The sequence below is a fragment of the Engystomops pustulosus genome, chromosome 2, assembly GCF_040894005.1.
Source record: "Engystomops pustulosus chromosome 2, aEngPut4.maternal, whole genome shotgun sequence".
Taxonomy (NCBI): domain Eukaryota; kingdom Metazoa; phylum Chordata; class Amphibia; order Anura; family Leptodactylidae; genus Engystomops; species Engystomops pustulosus.
Window position 1 is genome coordinate 261888965 of NC_092412.1, and position 15997 is coordinate 261904961.

At 48.7% G+C, this 15997-nt stretch overlaps 1 protein-coding gene across 4 annotated transcripts in view; it reads right to left on the reverse strand.

Moving 5' to 3' along the window:
• The window catches only part of LOC140119685 (uncharacterized), a 61277-nt gene extending 46205 nt beyond the window's left edge, over positions 1-15072 (reverse strand). For 3 of the 4 annotated variants that reach the window (XM_072138974.1, XM_072138971.1, XM_072138970.1), the window contains exons 1-2: positions 14988-15072; positions 1855-2208 (exon numbers count right to left, since the gene is read on the reverse strand). In XM_072138974.1, coding sequence (XP_071995075.1) covers positions 1855-2208; positions 14988-15033 — 400 coding nt within the window. In that variant the 5' untranslated portion in view covers positions 15034-15072. The remainder of the gene's footprint in view (positions 1-1854; positions 2209-14987) is intronic. The other variant, XM_072138972.1, reaches the window with a different exon arrangement.
• Between the last annotated feature and the right edge of the window lie 925 nt (positions 15073-15997).

Consider the following 15997-nt stretch of genomic DNA (forward strand, 5'->3'; position numbering starts at 1 on the left):
CTATACACATCCTCCTCCCCTGCTCATTCCTCTATACACTTCACACATCCCCCTCCCCCGCTCGTTCCTCTATACACTACACACATCCCCCTCCCCCGCTCGTTCCTCTATACACTATACACATCCCCCTCCCCTGCTCATTCCTCTATACACTATACACATCCCCCTCCCCCGCTCATTCCTCTATACACTACACCCCTCCCCTGCTCATTCCTCTATACACTACACCCCTCCCCTGCTCATTCCTCTATACACTATACACATCCCCCTTCCCCTGCTCATTCCTCTATACACTATACACATCCCCCTCCCCCGCTCATTCCTCTATACACTACACACATCCCCCTCCCCCGCTCGTTCCTCTATACACTACACACATCCCCCTCCCCTGCTCATTCCTCTATACACTATACACATCCTCCTCCCCTGCTCATTCCTCTATACACTATACACATCCTCCTCCCCCGCTCATACCTCTATACACTATACACATCCCCCTCCCCTGCTCATTCCTCTATACACTATACAAATCCCCCTCCCCTGCTCATTCCTCTATACACTACACCCCTCCCCTGCTCATTCCTCTATACACTATACACATCCCCCTTCCCCTGCTCATTCCTCTATACACTACACCCCTCCCCTGCTCATTTCTCTATACACTACACCCCTCCCCTGCTCATTCCTCTATACACTATACACATCCCCCTCCCCCGCTCATTCCTCTATACACTACACCCCTCCCCTGCTCATTCCTCTATACACTACACCCCTCCCCCGCTCATTCCTCTATACACTATACACATCCTCCTCCCCTGCTCATTCCTCTATACACTATACACATCCCCCTTCCCCTGCTCATTCCTCTATACACTACACCCCTCCCCTGCTCATTCCTCTATAAACTATACACATCCCCCTTCCCTGCTCATTCCTCTATACACTATACACATCCCTCTTCCCCTGCTCATTCCTCTATACACTATACACATCCCCCTTCCCCTGCTCATTCCTCTATACACTATACACATCCTCCTCCCCTGCTCATTCCTCTATACACTACACACATCCCCCTCCCCTGCTCATTCCTCTATACACTATACACATCCCCCTTCCCCTGCTCATTCCTCTATACACTATACACATCCCCCTCCCCTGCTCATTCCTCTATACACTATACACATCCCCCTCCCCTGCTCATTCCTCTATACACTATACACATCCCCCTTCCCCTGCTCATTCCTCTATACACTACACCTCTCCCCTGCTCATTCCTCTATACACTATACACATCCCCCTTCCCCTGCTCATTCCTCTATACACTACACCCCTCCCCTGCTCATTCCTCTATACACTATACACATCCCCCTTCCCCTGCTCATTCCTCTATACATTATACACATCCCCCTCCCCCGCTCATTCCTCTATACACTATACACATCCCCCTTCCCCTGCTCATTCCTCTATACACTATACACATCCCCCTCCCCCGCTCATTCCTCTATACACTACACCCCTCCCCTGCTCATTCCTCTATACACTATACACATCCCCCTCCCCCGCTCATTCCTCTATACACTATACACATCCCCCTCCCCCGCTCATACCTCTATACACTACACACATCCCCCTTCCCCTGCTCATTCCTCTATACACTATACACATCCCCCTTCCCCTGCTCATTCCTCTATACACTACACCCCTCCCCTGCTCATTCCTCTATACACTACACCCCTCCCCTGCTCATACCTCTATACACTACACACATCCCCCTTCCCCTGCTCATTCCTCTATACACTACACACATCCCCCGCCCCCGCTCATTCCTCTATACACTACACCCCTGTCACTCACCTTGTACATGGAGGGTGTAGTTGTGGCTGTATACCTCCTCTCCGGTGTTTGGGCTGTATACAGTGATTCTGTATTTCCCGCTGATCCTCCGGGTGACATTGAGCAGGGTCAGGTTCCCGGCCCCTGATGTCGAGTAGTTAGAGTGTATACTGAAGTTATAATCTTTCCTCTCACATCGTGGAGTATAACTGAGGATCCTCAGGGCTGGCGGTGACAATCCCTCATATTCCCAGTCATACCTGTCACATCGCTTGTTACTCTCATCTCTGTTCAAGCTGTATTTCAGGGGAAGGAGAACATCGAAGCCTGAAAGGGAGAATACCTCTGTGCTGACCCCGCCCCTGAGGAGCTGTCCTGCAGATAGAGAGACATTACACTATTGAGCTGGCAAGGAATGAGCATGCAAGGAATGAGCTGGCAAGGAATGAGCATGCCAGGAATGAGCGTGAAAGGAATGAGCGTGCAAGGAATGAGCAGGCATGGAATGAGCGTGCAAGGAATGAGCATGCAAGGAATGAGCTGGCAAGGAATGAGCATGCCAGGAATGAGCGTGAAAGGAATGAGCGTGCAAGGAATGAGCATGCATGGAATGAGCGTGCAAGGAATGAGCGTGCAAGGAATGAGCTGGCAAGGAATGAGCATGCCAGGAATGAGCGTGAAAGGAATGAGCGTGCAAGGAATGAACAGGCATGGAAAGAGCGTGCAAGGAATGAGCTGGCAAGGTATGAGCATGCCAGCAATGAGCTGGCAAGGAATGAGCGTGAAAGGAATGAGCATGCAAGGAATGAGCGTGCAAGGAATGAGCGTGCAAGGAATGAGCGTGCAAGGAATGAGCGGGCAAGGAATGAGCGGCCAAGGAATGAGCGTGCAAGGAATGAGCATGCAAGGAATGAGCGGGCAAGGAATGAGCGTCCAATGAATGAATGGGCAAGGAATGACCTGCCAAGGAATGAGTGTGCAAGGAATGAGCGTGCCAGGAAAGAGCTGGCAAGGAATAAGTGTGCAAGGAATGAGCGTCCAAGGAATAAGCATCCAAGGAATGAGCATCCAAGGAATGAGCGTGCCCCTGGCAAGGAAAGAGCATGCTCTCAGCCCCTGGCAAGGAATGAGCATGCACTCAGCCTCTGGTATGTGATGAGCATGCACTCAGCCTCTGGTATGTAATGAGCTTGCACTCAGCCTCTGGTATGTGATGAGTGTGCACTCAGCCTCTGGTATGTGAGGAGCATGTACTCAGCCTCTGGTATGTGATGAGCATGCACTCGGCCTCTGGTATGTGATGAGCATGTACTCGGCCTCTGGTATGTGATGAGCATGTACTCGGCCTCTGGTATGTGATGAGCATGCACTCAGCCTCTGGTATGTGATGAGCATGCACTCAGCCTCTGGTAAGTAATGAGCGTGCACTCAGCCTCTGGTATGTGATGAGCATGCACTCAGCCTCTGGTATGTGATGATCGTGCAACTCAGCCTCTGGTATGTGATGAGCGTACACTCAGCCTCTGGTATGTAATGAGCATGCACTCAGCCTCTGGTATGTAATGAGTGTGCACTCAGCCTCTGGTATGTAATGAGTGTGCACTCAGCCTCTGGTATGTAATGAGCTTGCCCTCAGCCTCTGGTATGTAATGAGCATGCACTCAGCCTCTGGTATGTAATGAGCGTGCACTAAGCCTCTGGTATGTAATGAGCGTGCACTCAGCCTCTGGTATGTAATGAGCGTGCAGTCAGCCTCTGGTAATTAATGAGCATGCACTCAGCCTCTGGTAAGTAATGAGCGTGCACCCGGCCTCTGGTATGTGATGAGCATGCACTCAGCCTCTGGTATGTGATGAGCATGTACTCGGCTTCTGGTAAGTAATGAGCATGTACTCGGCCTCTGGTATGTGATGAGCATGCACTCGGCCTCTGGTATGTGATGAGCATGCACTCAGCCTCTGGTATGTGATGAGCATGCACTCAGCCTCTGGTATGTGATGAGCATGTACTCGGCCTCTGGTATGTAATGAGCGTGCACTCAGCCTCTGGTATGTGATGAGCATGTACTCGGCCTCTGGTATGTGATGAGCATGCACTCGGCCTCTGTTATATGATGAGCATGCACTCGGCCTCTGGTATGTGATGAGCATGCACTCAGCCTCTGGTATATGATGAGCATGTACTCGGCCTCTGGTATGTGATGAGCATGTACTCGGCCTCTGGTATGTGATGAGCATGCACTCGGCCTCTGTTATATGATGAGCATGCACTCGGCCTCTGGTATGTGATGAGCATGTACTCGGCCTCTGGTATGTGATGAGCATGTACTCGGCCTCTGGTATGTGATGAGCATGCACTCAGCCTCTGGTATGTGATGAGCATGTACTCAGCCTCTGGTATGTGATGAGCTATCACTCAGCCTCTGGTATGTGATGAGCATGCACCCGGCCTCTGGTATGTGATGAGCATGTACTCGGCCTCTGGTATGTGATGAGCATGTACTCGGCCTCTGGTATGTGATGAGCATGCACTCAGCCTCTGGTATGTGATGAGCATGTACTCAGCCTCTGGTATGTGATGAGCTATCACTCAGCCTCTGGTATGTGATGAGCATGCACCCGGCCTCTGGTATGTGATGAGCATGCACCCGGCCTCTGGTATGTGATGAGCATGTACTCGGCCTCTGGTATGTGATGAGCATGCACTCAGCCTCTGGTATGTGATGAGCATGTACTCGGCCTCTGGTATGTGATGAGCATGCACTCGGCCTCTGGTATGTGATGAGCATGCACTCGGCCTCTGGTATGTGATGAGCATGCACTCAGCCTCTGGTATGTGATGAGCTATCACTCAGCCTCTGGTATGTGATGAGCATGCACTCGGCCTCTGGTATGTGATGAGCTATCACTCAGCCTCTGGTATGTGATGAGCATGTACTCGGCCTCTGGTATGTGATGAGCATGTACTCGGCCTCTGGTATGTGATGAGCATGTACTCAGCCTCTGGTATGTGATGAGCATGCACTCGGCCTCTGGTATGTGATGAGCATGCACTCGGCCTCTGGTATGTGATGAGCATGTACTCGGCCTCTGGTATGTGATGAGCATGTACTCGGCCTCTGGTATGTGATGAGCATGTACTCGGCCTCTGGTATGTGATGAGCATGTACTCAGCCTCTGGTATGTGATGAGCATGCACTCGGCCTCTGGTATGTGATGAGCATGCACTCGGCCTCTGGTATGTGATGAGCATGCACTCGGCCTCTGGTATGTGATGAGCATGCACTCAGCCTCTGGTATGTGATGAGCATGCACTCGGCCTCTGGTATGTGATGAGCATGTACTCAGCCTCTGGTATGTGATGAGCTATCACTCAGCCTCTGGTATGTGATGAGCATGCACTCGGCCTCTGGTATGTGATGAGCATGCACTAAGCCTCTGGTATGTGATGAGCATGCACTCGGCCTCTGGTATGTGATGAGCATGTACTCGGCCTCTGGTATGTGATGAGCATGTACTCGGCCTCTGGTAAGTGATGAGCATGCACTCGGCCTCCGGTAAGTAATGAGCATGGCCTGTGTGTTATACACTGTACCTACATCCTCTGTCTGGTGAAGTGTGCAGGTATCTATGATCTGTATACATAGTGACATACTGTAATAATGATACACAGCAGACTGATACCAGAATCTCTAGGTTCTGCTTCTATGCATGTTCTCCATAGTCTGCTCTACATGAATGGCATTGGAGAGTGATCCTCTCATATCCCGGCAGCAGAACTCCTCATACAGTGATGTTACCTGCATATGGCTTGTCTGTCACATCTTACCTCATACTAATGTGTCCTCTCCTGAGCGGCTGTCACACACCCCTATGAGAGGAGGAAAGAGGAGGAAAACTAGGCCGAGGTTATGTCCTCACCCATTGTCTCATATCTATTCTCCTGTGTTACCCCAGGATACAGATCCAGAGATCCACACAGATCCCAGGCCCAAGCGTTCCTATCATGGATCATCTCCAGACATCATTCTCTATTGCAGATTCTTGTCTATAGGAATATTACATCTCAGAGATGAAATCTGATGCCCCAGACCAGATCTTCCTTCTGAGGAAGGAGAATGTAACCACCAGTGGAATCCACTAAAGATCCTGAAGGGAAACAACAGGGAAAGGATGATTCTACTCTCCAGTCACTGATGATGACGTCTTCCCTACTCACCCAGTCCTGTCTATATATTCTCAGCGTGGATGGACCACACCTGATAACGGCATTAGAGGTCCAGTGACCGAGGGATGAAATCCTACTCTGTGCCACCATTGGCCATGTGACCTGTCACAATAGCTATCTGATGCTTCTGTTACCAGCATTAAGGATTCCTCTGAAGTCCTGGTGGCTTTGGTCGTGGTAAGAAGATCTGTATGGACAAAGCTCTGGAATAAGGACGCTCCACCAAAAGGATTATTGGGATTTGCAAGGTTTTTTGTTTAGGGCCCCCTGGAACATTTGTGAAGGGGACGCATGGTGAGATAGCCCCTTATATTACTTTTTATTCATGGGTTATTGTTTTATGTGGTGGTACTTAAGTGGTTAATCGGGAAGTCTATATTTCCCGCTTTTGGCAGGGTTTTTGCCGGTTACTGCTCACTTGTTCAGATTCTGAGGGCCTGAGGTACGCTCAGCCCGGATTGGCTATGGGCTGGAGCAATGAAATCGTTGTTACTATACTAGCTGGGCACGCTCAGCCCGGATTGGTTATGGGCTGGAGCAATGAAATCGTTGTTACTATACTAGCTGGGAACGCTCAGCCCGGATTGGCTATGGGCTGGAGCAATGAAATCGTTGTTACTATACTAGCTGGGCACGCTCTGCCCGGATTGGTTATGGGCTGGAGCAATGAAATCGTTGTTACTATACTAGCTGGGTACGCTCAGCCCGGATTGGCTATGGGCTGGAGCAATGAAATCGTTGTTACTATACTAGCTGGGAACGCTCAGCCCGGATTGGTTATGGGCTGGAGCAATGAAATAGTTGTTACTATACTAGCTGGGTACGCTCAGCCCGGATTGGTTATGGGCTGGAGCAATGAAATCGTTGTTACTATACTAGCTGGGTACGCTCAGCCCGGATTGGTTATGGGCTGGAGCAATGAAATCGTTGTTACTATACTAGCTGGGCACGCTCAGCCCGGATTGGTTATGGGCTGGAGCAATGAAATCGTTGTTACTATACTAGCTGGGTACGCTCAGCCCGGATTGGTTATGGGCTGGAGCAATGAAATCATTGTTACTATACTAGCTGGGTACGCTCAGCCCGGATTGGTTATGGGCTGGAGCAATGAAATCGTTGTTACTATACTAGCTGGGAACGCTCAGCCCGGATTGGTTATGGGCTGGAGCAATGAAATCGTTGTTACTATACTAGCTGGGTACGCTCAGCCCGGATTGGTTATGGGCTGGAGCAATGAAATCGTTGTTACTATACAAGCTGGGTACGCTCAGCCCGGATTGGTTATGGGCTGGAGCAATGAAATCGTTGTTACTATACTAGCTGGGAACGCTCAGCCCGGATTGGTTATGGGCTGGAGCAATGAAATCGTTGTTAATATAGTAGCTGGGTACGCTCAGCCAAGATTGGCTATGGGCTGGAGCAATGAAATCGTTGTTACTATACTAGCTGGGTACGCTCAGCCCGGATTGGCTATGGGCGGGAGCAATGAAATCGTTGTTACTATACTAGCTGGGTACGCTCAGCCCGGATTGGCTATGGGCGGGAGCAATGAAATCGTTGTTACTATACTAGCTGGGAACGCTCAGCCCGGATTGGTTATGGGCTGGAGCAATGAAATCGTTGTTACTATACTAGCTGGGTACGCTCAGCCCGGATTGGTTATGGGCTGGAGCAATGAAATCGTTGTTACTATACAAGCTGGGTACGCTCAGCCCGGATTGGTTATGGGCTGGAGCAATGAAATCGTTGTTACTGTACTAGCTGGGTACGCTCAGCCCGGATTGGTTATGGGCTGGAGCAATGAAATCGTTGTTACTATACTAGCTGGGAACGCTCAGCCCGGATTGGTTATGGGCTGGAGCAATGAAATCGTTGTTACTATACTAGCTGGGTACGCTCAGCCCGGATTGGTTATGGGCTGGAGCAATGAAATCGTTGTTACTATACAAGCTGGGTACGCTCAGCCCGGATTGGTTATGGGCTGGAGCAATGAAATCGTTGTTACTGTACTAGCTGGGTACGCTCAGCCCGGATTGGTTATGGGCTGGAGCAATGAAATCGTTGTTACTATACTAGCTGGGTACGCTCAGCCCAGATTGGTTATGGGCTGGAGCAATGAAATCGTTGTTACTATACTAGCTGGGCACGCTCAGCCCGGATTGGTTATGGGCTGGAGCAATGAAATCGTTGTTACTATACTAGCTGGGAACGCTCAGCCCGGATTGGTTATGGGCTGGAGCAATGAAATCGTTGTTACTATACTAGCTGGGTACGCTCAGCCCGGATTGGTTATGGGCTGGAGCAATGAAATCGTTGTTACTATACTAGCTGGGAACGCTCAGCCCGGATTGGTTATGGGCTGGAGCAATGAAATCGTTGTTACTATACTAGCTGGGTACGCTCAGCCCGGATTGGTTATGGGCTGGAGCAATGAACTCGTTGTTACTATACTAGCTGGGTACGCTCAGCCCGGATTGGTTATGGGCTGGAGCAATGAAATTGTTGTTACTATACTAGCTGGGTACGCTCAGCCCGGATTGGTTATGGGCTGGAGCAATGAAATCATTGTTACTATACTAGCTGGGTAGGCTCAGCCCGGATTGGTTATGGGCTGGAGCAATGAAATCATTGTTACTATAGTAGCTGGGTACGCTCAGCCCGGATTGGTTATGGGCTGGAGCGATGAAATCGTTGTTACTATACTAGCTGGGTACGCTCAGCCCGGATTGGTTATGGGCTGGAGCAATGAAATCGTTGTTACTATACTAGCTGGACACGCTCAGCCCGCATTGGTTATGGGCTGTAGCAATGAAATCAATGTTACTATACTAGCTGGGTAGGCTCAGCCCGGATTGGTTATGGGCTGGAGCAATGAAATCGTTGTTACTATACTAGCTGGGAACGCTCAGCCCGGATTGGTTATGGGCTGGAGCAATGAAATCGTTGTTACTATACTAGCTGGGTACGCTCAGCCCGGATTGGTTATGGGCTGGAGCAATGAAATCGTTGTTACTATACTAGCTGGGTATGCTCAGATTTGATTGGTTATGGGCTGGAGCAATGAAATCGTTGTTACTATACTAGCTGGGTACGCTCAGCCCGGATTGGCTATGGGCTGGAGCAATGCAATCGTTGTTACTATACTAGCTGGGTACGCTCAGCCCGGATTGGCTATGGGCTGGAGCAATGAAATCGTTGTTACTATACTAGCTGGGTACCCTCAGCCCGGATTGGTTATGAGCTGGAGCAATGAAATCATTGTTACTATAGTAGCTGGGTACGCTCAGCCCGGATTGGTTATGGGCTGGAGCAATGAAATCGTTGTTACTATACTAGCTGGGTACGCTCTGCCCGGATTGGTTATGGGCTGGAGCAATGAAATCGTTGTTACTATACTAGCTGGGTATGCTCAGCCCGGATTGGTTATGGGCTGGAGCAATGAAATCGTTGTTACTATACTAGCTGGGTACGCTCAGCCCGGATTGGTTATGGGCTGGAGCAATGAAATCGTTGTTACTATACTAGCTGGGTACGCTCAGCCCGGATTGGTTATGGGCTGGAGCAATGAAATCGTTGTTACTATACTAGCTGGGTACGCTCAGCCCGGATTGGTTATGGGCTGGAGCAATGAAATCGTTGTTACTATACTAGCTGGGTACGCTCAGCCCGGATTGGTTATGGGCTGGAGCAATGAAATCGTTGTTACTATACAAGCTGGGTATGCTCAGCCCGGATTGGTTATGGGCTGGAGCAATGAAATCGTTGTTACTATACTAGCTGGGTACGCTCAGCCCGGATTGGTTATGGGCTGGAGCAATGAAATCGTTGTTACTATACAAGCTGGGTACGCTCAGCCCGGATTGGTTATGGGCTGGAGCAATGAAATCGTTGTTAATATAGTAGCTGGGTACGCTCAGCCCGGATTGGTTATGGGCTGGAGCAATGAAATCGTTGTTACTATACTAGCTGGGTACGCTCAGCCCGGATTGGTTATGGGCTGGAGCAATGAAATCGTTGTTACTATACTAGCTGGGTACGCTCAGCCCGGATTGGTTATGGGCTGGAGCAATGAAATCGTTGTTACTATACTAGCTGGGTACGCTCAGCCCGGATTGGTTATGGGCTGGAGCAATGAAATCGTTGTTACTATACAAGCTGGGTACGCTCAGCCCGGATTGGTTATGGGCTGGAGCAATGAAATCGTTGTTACTGTACTAGCTGGGTACGCTCAGCCCGGATTGGTTATGGGCTGGAGCAATGAAATAGTTGTTACTATACTAGCTGGGTACGCTCAGCCCAGATTGGTTATGGGCTGGAGCAATGAAATCGTTGTTACTATACTAGCTGGGCACGCTCAGCCCGGATTGGTTATGGGCTGGAGCAATGAAATCGTTGTTACTATACTAGCTGGGAACGCTCAGCCCGGATTGGTTATGGGCTGGAGCAATGAAATCGTTGTTACTATACTAGCTGGGAACGCTCAGCCCGGATTGGTTATGGGCTGGAGCAATGAAATCGTTGTTACTATACTAGCTGGGTACGCTCAGCCCGGATTGGTTATGGGCTGGAGCAATGAAATCGTTGTTACTATACTAGCTGGGCACGCTCAGCCCGGATTGGTTATGGGCTGGAGCAATGAAATCGTTGTTACTATACTAGCTGGGTACGCTCAGCCCGGATTGGTTATGGGCTGGAGCAATGAACTCGTTGTTACTATACTAGCTGGGTACGCTCAGCCCGGATTGGTTATGGGCTGGAGCAATGAAATTGTTGTTACTATACTAGCTGGGTACGCTCAGCCCGGATTGGTTATGGGCTGGAGCAATGAAATCATTGTTACTATACTAGCTGGGTAGGCTCAGCCCGCATTGGTTATGGGCTGTAGCAATGAAATCATTGTTACTATACTAGCTGGGTAGGCTCAGCCCGGATTGGTTATGGGCTGGAGCAATGAAATCGTTGTTACTATACTAGCTGGGAACGCTCAGCCCGGATTGGTTATGGGCTGGAGCAATGAAATCGTTGTTACTATACTAGCTGGGTACGCTCAGCCCGGATTGGTTATGGGCTGGAGCAATGAAATCGTTGTTACTATACTAGCTGGGTATGCTCAGATTTGATTGGTTATGGGCTGGAGCAATGAAATCGTTGTTACTATACTAGCTGGGTACGCTCAGCCCGGATTGGCTATGGGCTGGAGCAATGCAATCGTTGTTACTATACTAGCTGGGTACGCTCAGCCCGGATTGGCTATGGGCTGGAGCAATGAAATCGTTGTTACTATACTAGCTGGGTACCCTCAGCCCGGATTGGTTATGAGCTGGAGCAATGAAATCATTGTTACTATAGTAGCTGGGTACGCTCAGCCCGGATTGGTTATGGGCTGGAGCAATGAAATCGTTGTTACTATACTAGCTGGGTACGCTCTGCCCGGATTGGTTATGGGCTGGAGCAATGAAATCGTTGTTACTATACTAGCTAGGTATGCTCAGCCCGGATTGGTTATGGGCTGGAGCAATGAAATCGTTGTTACTATACTAGCTGGGTACGCTCAGCCCGGATTGGTTATGGGCTGGAGCAATGAAATCGTTGTTACTATACTAGCTGGGTACGCTCAGCCCGGATTGGTTATGGGCTGGAGCAATGAAATCGTTGTTACTATACTAGCTGGGAACGCTCAGCCCGGATTGGTTATGGGCTGGAGCAATGAAATCGTTGTTACTATACTAGCTGGGTACGCTCAGCCCGGATTGGCTATGGGCTGGAGCAATGAAATCGTTGTTACTATACTAGCTGGGTACGCTCAGCCCGGATTGGTTATTGGCTGGAGCAATGAAATCGTTGTTACTATACTAGCTGGGTACGCTCAGCCCGGATTGGTTATGGGCTGGAGCAATGAAATCGTTGTTACTATACTAGCTGGGTACGCTCAGCCCGGATTGGCTATGGGCTGGAGCAATGAAATCGTTGTTACTATACTAGCTGGGCACGCTCAGCCCGGATTGGTTATGGGCTGGAGCAATGAAATCGTTGTTACTATACTAGCTGGGTACGCTCAGCCCGGATTGGTTATGGGCTGGAGCAATGAAATCGTTTTTACTATACTGGCTGGGAACGCTCAGCCCGGATTGGTTATGGGCTGGAGCAATGAAATCGTTGTTACTATACTAGCTGGGTACGCTCAGCCCGGATTGGTTATGGGCTGGAGCAATGAAATCGTTGTTACTATACTAGCTGGGTACGCTCAGCCCGGATTGGTTATGGGCTGGAGCAATGAAATCGTTGTTACTATACTAGCTGGGTACGCTCAGCCCGGATTGGCTATGGGCTGGAGCAATGAAATCGTTGTTACTATACTAGCTGGGTACGCTCAGCCCAGATTGGTTACGGGCTGGAGCAATGAAATTGTTGTTACTATACTAGCTGGGTACGCTCAGCCCGGATTGGTTATGGGCTGGAGCAATGAAATCGTTGTTACTATACTAGCTGGGTACGCTCAGCCCGGATTGGTTATGGGCTGGAGCAATGAAATCGTTGTTACTATACTAGCTGGGTACGCTCAGCCCGGATTGGTTATGGGCTGGAGCAATGAAATCGTTGTTACTATACTAGCTGGGTACGCTCAGCCCGGATTGGCTATGGGCTGGAGCAATGAAATCGTTGTTACTATACTGGCTGGGAACGCTCAGCCCGGATTGGTTATGGGCTGGAGCAATGAAATCGTTGTTGCTGGAGTGGTTTGAGTAAGCGTATTTCTAATTGGCTAATAGTTCTGTAGCCTCACCTTTATAAGAAGCAGTGGCCGGTGATCTTGGCCGGTCTTCAAGAAGAAGTAAATGAATACACACTATTTAAATCGTAAACATAACGGTTAGTGTAAACTATACCAATAACTTATTGATGAGGGACACGAAGTGCTCCTCTCACCTAATAAAAGGGTTCACTAGCACAACAAAAAAGGACATGTGAGAGGAATAATATGCACAAAAGTTTCAAACATTAATAAACAATTTTTATTAGTCAAAAATACATAGTAAAATTACATGTTTAAAAGGTGGCTTCAGGAAAGTAGAAATTCACATATACAACAGCCATGATACACAGGGACAATAATAAATTTTAGAAAAGGCAAATAAGGTAACCAACCTTTGTAAACTATGCCCATCCAGACCTCAAGATATCATCATCATTATCCATATAAATAGTAACAAAAAAAGCCCTAAGCGTGCATACATAAGTTAAATGTAGTGGTCTGGGTCCTTGTGACCATGAGTACCTGGCTGCAGGAGTCCCCCAACGCGCGTTTCAACCCGCTGGTCTTTCTCAAGGGATCCCTTGAGAAAGACCAGCGGGTTGAAACGCGCGTTGGGGGACTCCTGCAGCCAGGTACTCATGGTCACAAGGACCCAGACCACTACATTTAACTTATGTATGCACGCTTAGGGCTTTTTTTGTTACTATTTATATGGATAATGATGATGATATCTTGAGGTCTGGATGGGCATAGTTTACAAAGGTTGGTTACCTTATTTGCCTTTTCTAAAATTTATTATTGTCCCTGTGTATCATGGCTGTTGTATATGTGAATTTCTACTTTCCTGAAGCCACCTTTTAAACATGTAATTTTACTATGTATTTTTGACTAATAAAAATTGTTTATTAATGTTTGAAACTTTTGTGCATATTATTCCTCTCACATGTCCTTTTTTGTTGTTCAAGAAGAAGTAGTTTGGAGCGCCCGCCCGGCCAGTGTCGTCGCGGTGTTTATTAGTGGGAGCCGTTGCTGGGGAGACTTGGTTTAGTTTATTAAATACTTTGTGATTTTAGATATTGATGTATGTAAAATATTATGTAATGTATTGCTTTGAATTATTTAATTATTTATGGATTTATTTAATTAATAAATATTTTATGGTTACCTTTTAATAAACATCGCGGCCAATTTATTCCACTAAACTTAAGGAGTCGTGTCTATTTATTGTTATTGCGCATGATTGAGTGGGGCTTATGTCACCATGCCAGTCTAATTGGTTAGGTCCAGTCCAGTGCTGCCCCCCGAGGGCGGGACGTGTGTCGGGGTTCTTGTGGTAGGTGACTATTGGTCCTCATTGTGATGCTTATAGGTTCCTGTATTGGATTAGTAGGCACCTTGTATATACTGTATATATATATTGGATATTTATTTTGCTCTGCGCTGAGCACTTGTGTATCACATTCATAGATTTCTTCTTTTTCCTGTACTTTGTATTCTCTTTATACTAAGGTGTCCGTACTATAGAATTACGTCATTGGGACTAGTGGAGTATTTTGGGCTGTTTTTGTGACTATACATCAGTTATTTTGTGATTATTGGATAAATCTTATACTTTCTGATAAATCACTTGGTGACCAGACGCCTTTTTGGATTCAGTCTGAGTGTAGGTGTATCTAAGGCTGCGTTCACACGTTCAGTTTTTCAGATGCAGTTTTTGATGTCTAAACCAGGGATGGAGAAAGTGTAGGAGCAGCTTCTCTCCGTGATAATTTCTCACCTGCTTCTTGGCTTCAAAAACTGCGTCTGAAAAGTGAATGTGTGAATTCAGCCTAAACTGCGCGCCAGAATTTTTAGTGCGCGGATGACTTCCTGCGAGCCGCGCCTCTTTCTCACGAGCTCACGCTAATGGCGGCGCTGCCTTAGTCAGAAAAGTCGGAAAAGTTCAGAAAAAAGGTCTAAAAGCCTTGAAAAATGTGCTGCGAGGTGTATGAGAGCAGAATTGTACAACCTTGAGGTGTCTGGACCTGGTGGCAGCCATGACATTAGCATCTTCATGTGTAGGTGAGGTCCAGCTCCCAGATCCTCCCTGGTGGAGGTCTACTGAGGGCCCGGAGCCACCATTCTCCCCCATACACCTAGTAGACCCTGCACCGTCCTCTATGGGGTCACGTACCTTGTACCGGGGGCAGGAGGACGCACAGGAGGCAGAGACACCACATATTCCTGCTGCTCGCTCACAACCAAAAGGAGAAGTGAGAAGCGGAAGAAGTAGTGTCCTCCAGCAGCTCCACCGGACTTCCTGACCCTCCACATGTCTATACACGTCCCTGTCCTGGGAAATATATGCAGTATATACATGGTGTGGAATGTAACGACCCCCCCCCCCCCCATCACACGGTCCACAGAACCGACCCATATCATCCCCAATAAGAATGACTGTGCAGGTGGTGGCCACAAACTGAACCCTCTCCTCACCCTTCCCCATTCTTCTCCAGTTTCCTTGTCCCTACTGGTGGCCTGAGATGGTTTCTGCAGCCATTGCGCAGCACCAGAACCGCTGCAGCCCAGTCCAGTGGCTCCGCTAGACCCGCTCCAGGGTGGTACATCCGTATTTGGCATCAAGAAAAGGTATAATGTCGCTCCAGAGCAGATACCAGGACAATGCTGGAAACATAAGGTGGTTGCTGCAGTCCATCCTGGTGACCCAGCAAGTCCATGATCTCATATGTGACATCACGGTATGGGTGCTGGGTGTCCCCGATGTCATGGCTGCCATCAGAGCAATAACTCTCAAGGTTATATAATGTCTCCAGACAGCAGCATTTCTGGCCAACAGGATCCTGATACTGACACTATGTGAGATGTCCGAGGCCGTCACCCTGCAGAAGAATGGAATCTGCCAGGAGGGACCTGACACAATGACCCCCGGTGCCCCTGAGGCTGCTGAGGCTCATGACAAGGAGTCAGGATGAGATTCTTTTGGATCCAGTTCTGATGTATCGCAGAGAAGACTTAGGGGTCTGAAAAATCAAGGACAGATGCTTGGATACGAGAGGTCTGGTGGGGAGAGGAGACTGCAAAGACAATACTACAAGAGATCCTACAGCCTCTCCTGCTGCCGGTGACTGATCCTACAGCCTCTCCTGCTGCCTCTGACTGATCCTACAGCCTCTCCTGCTGCCA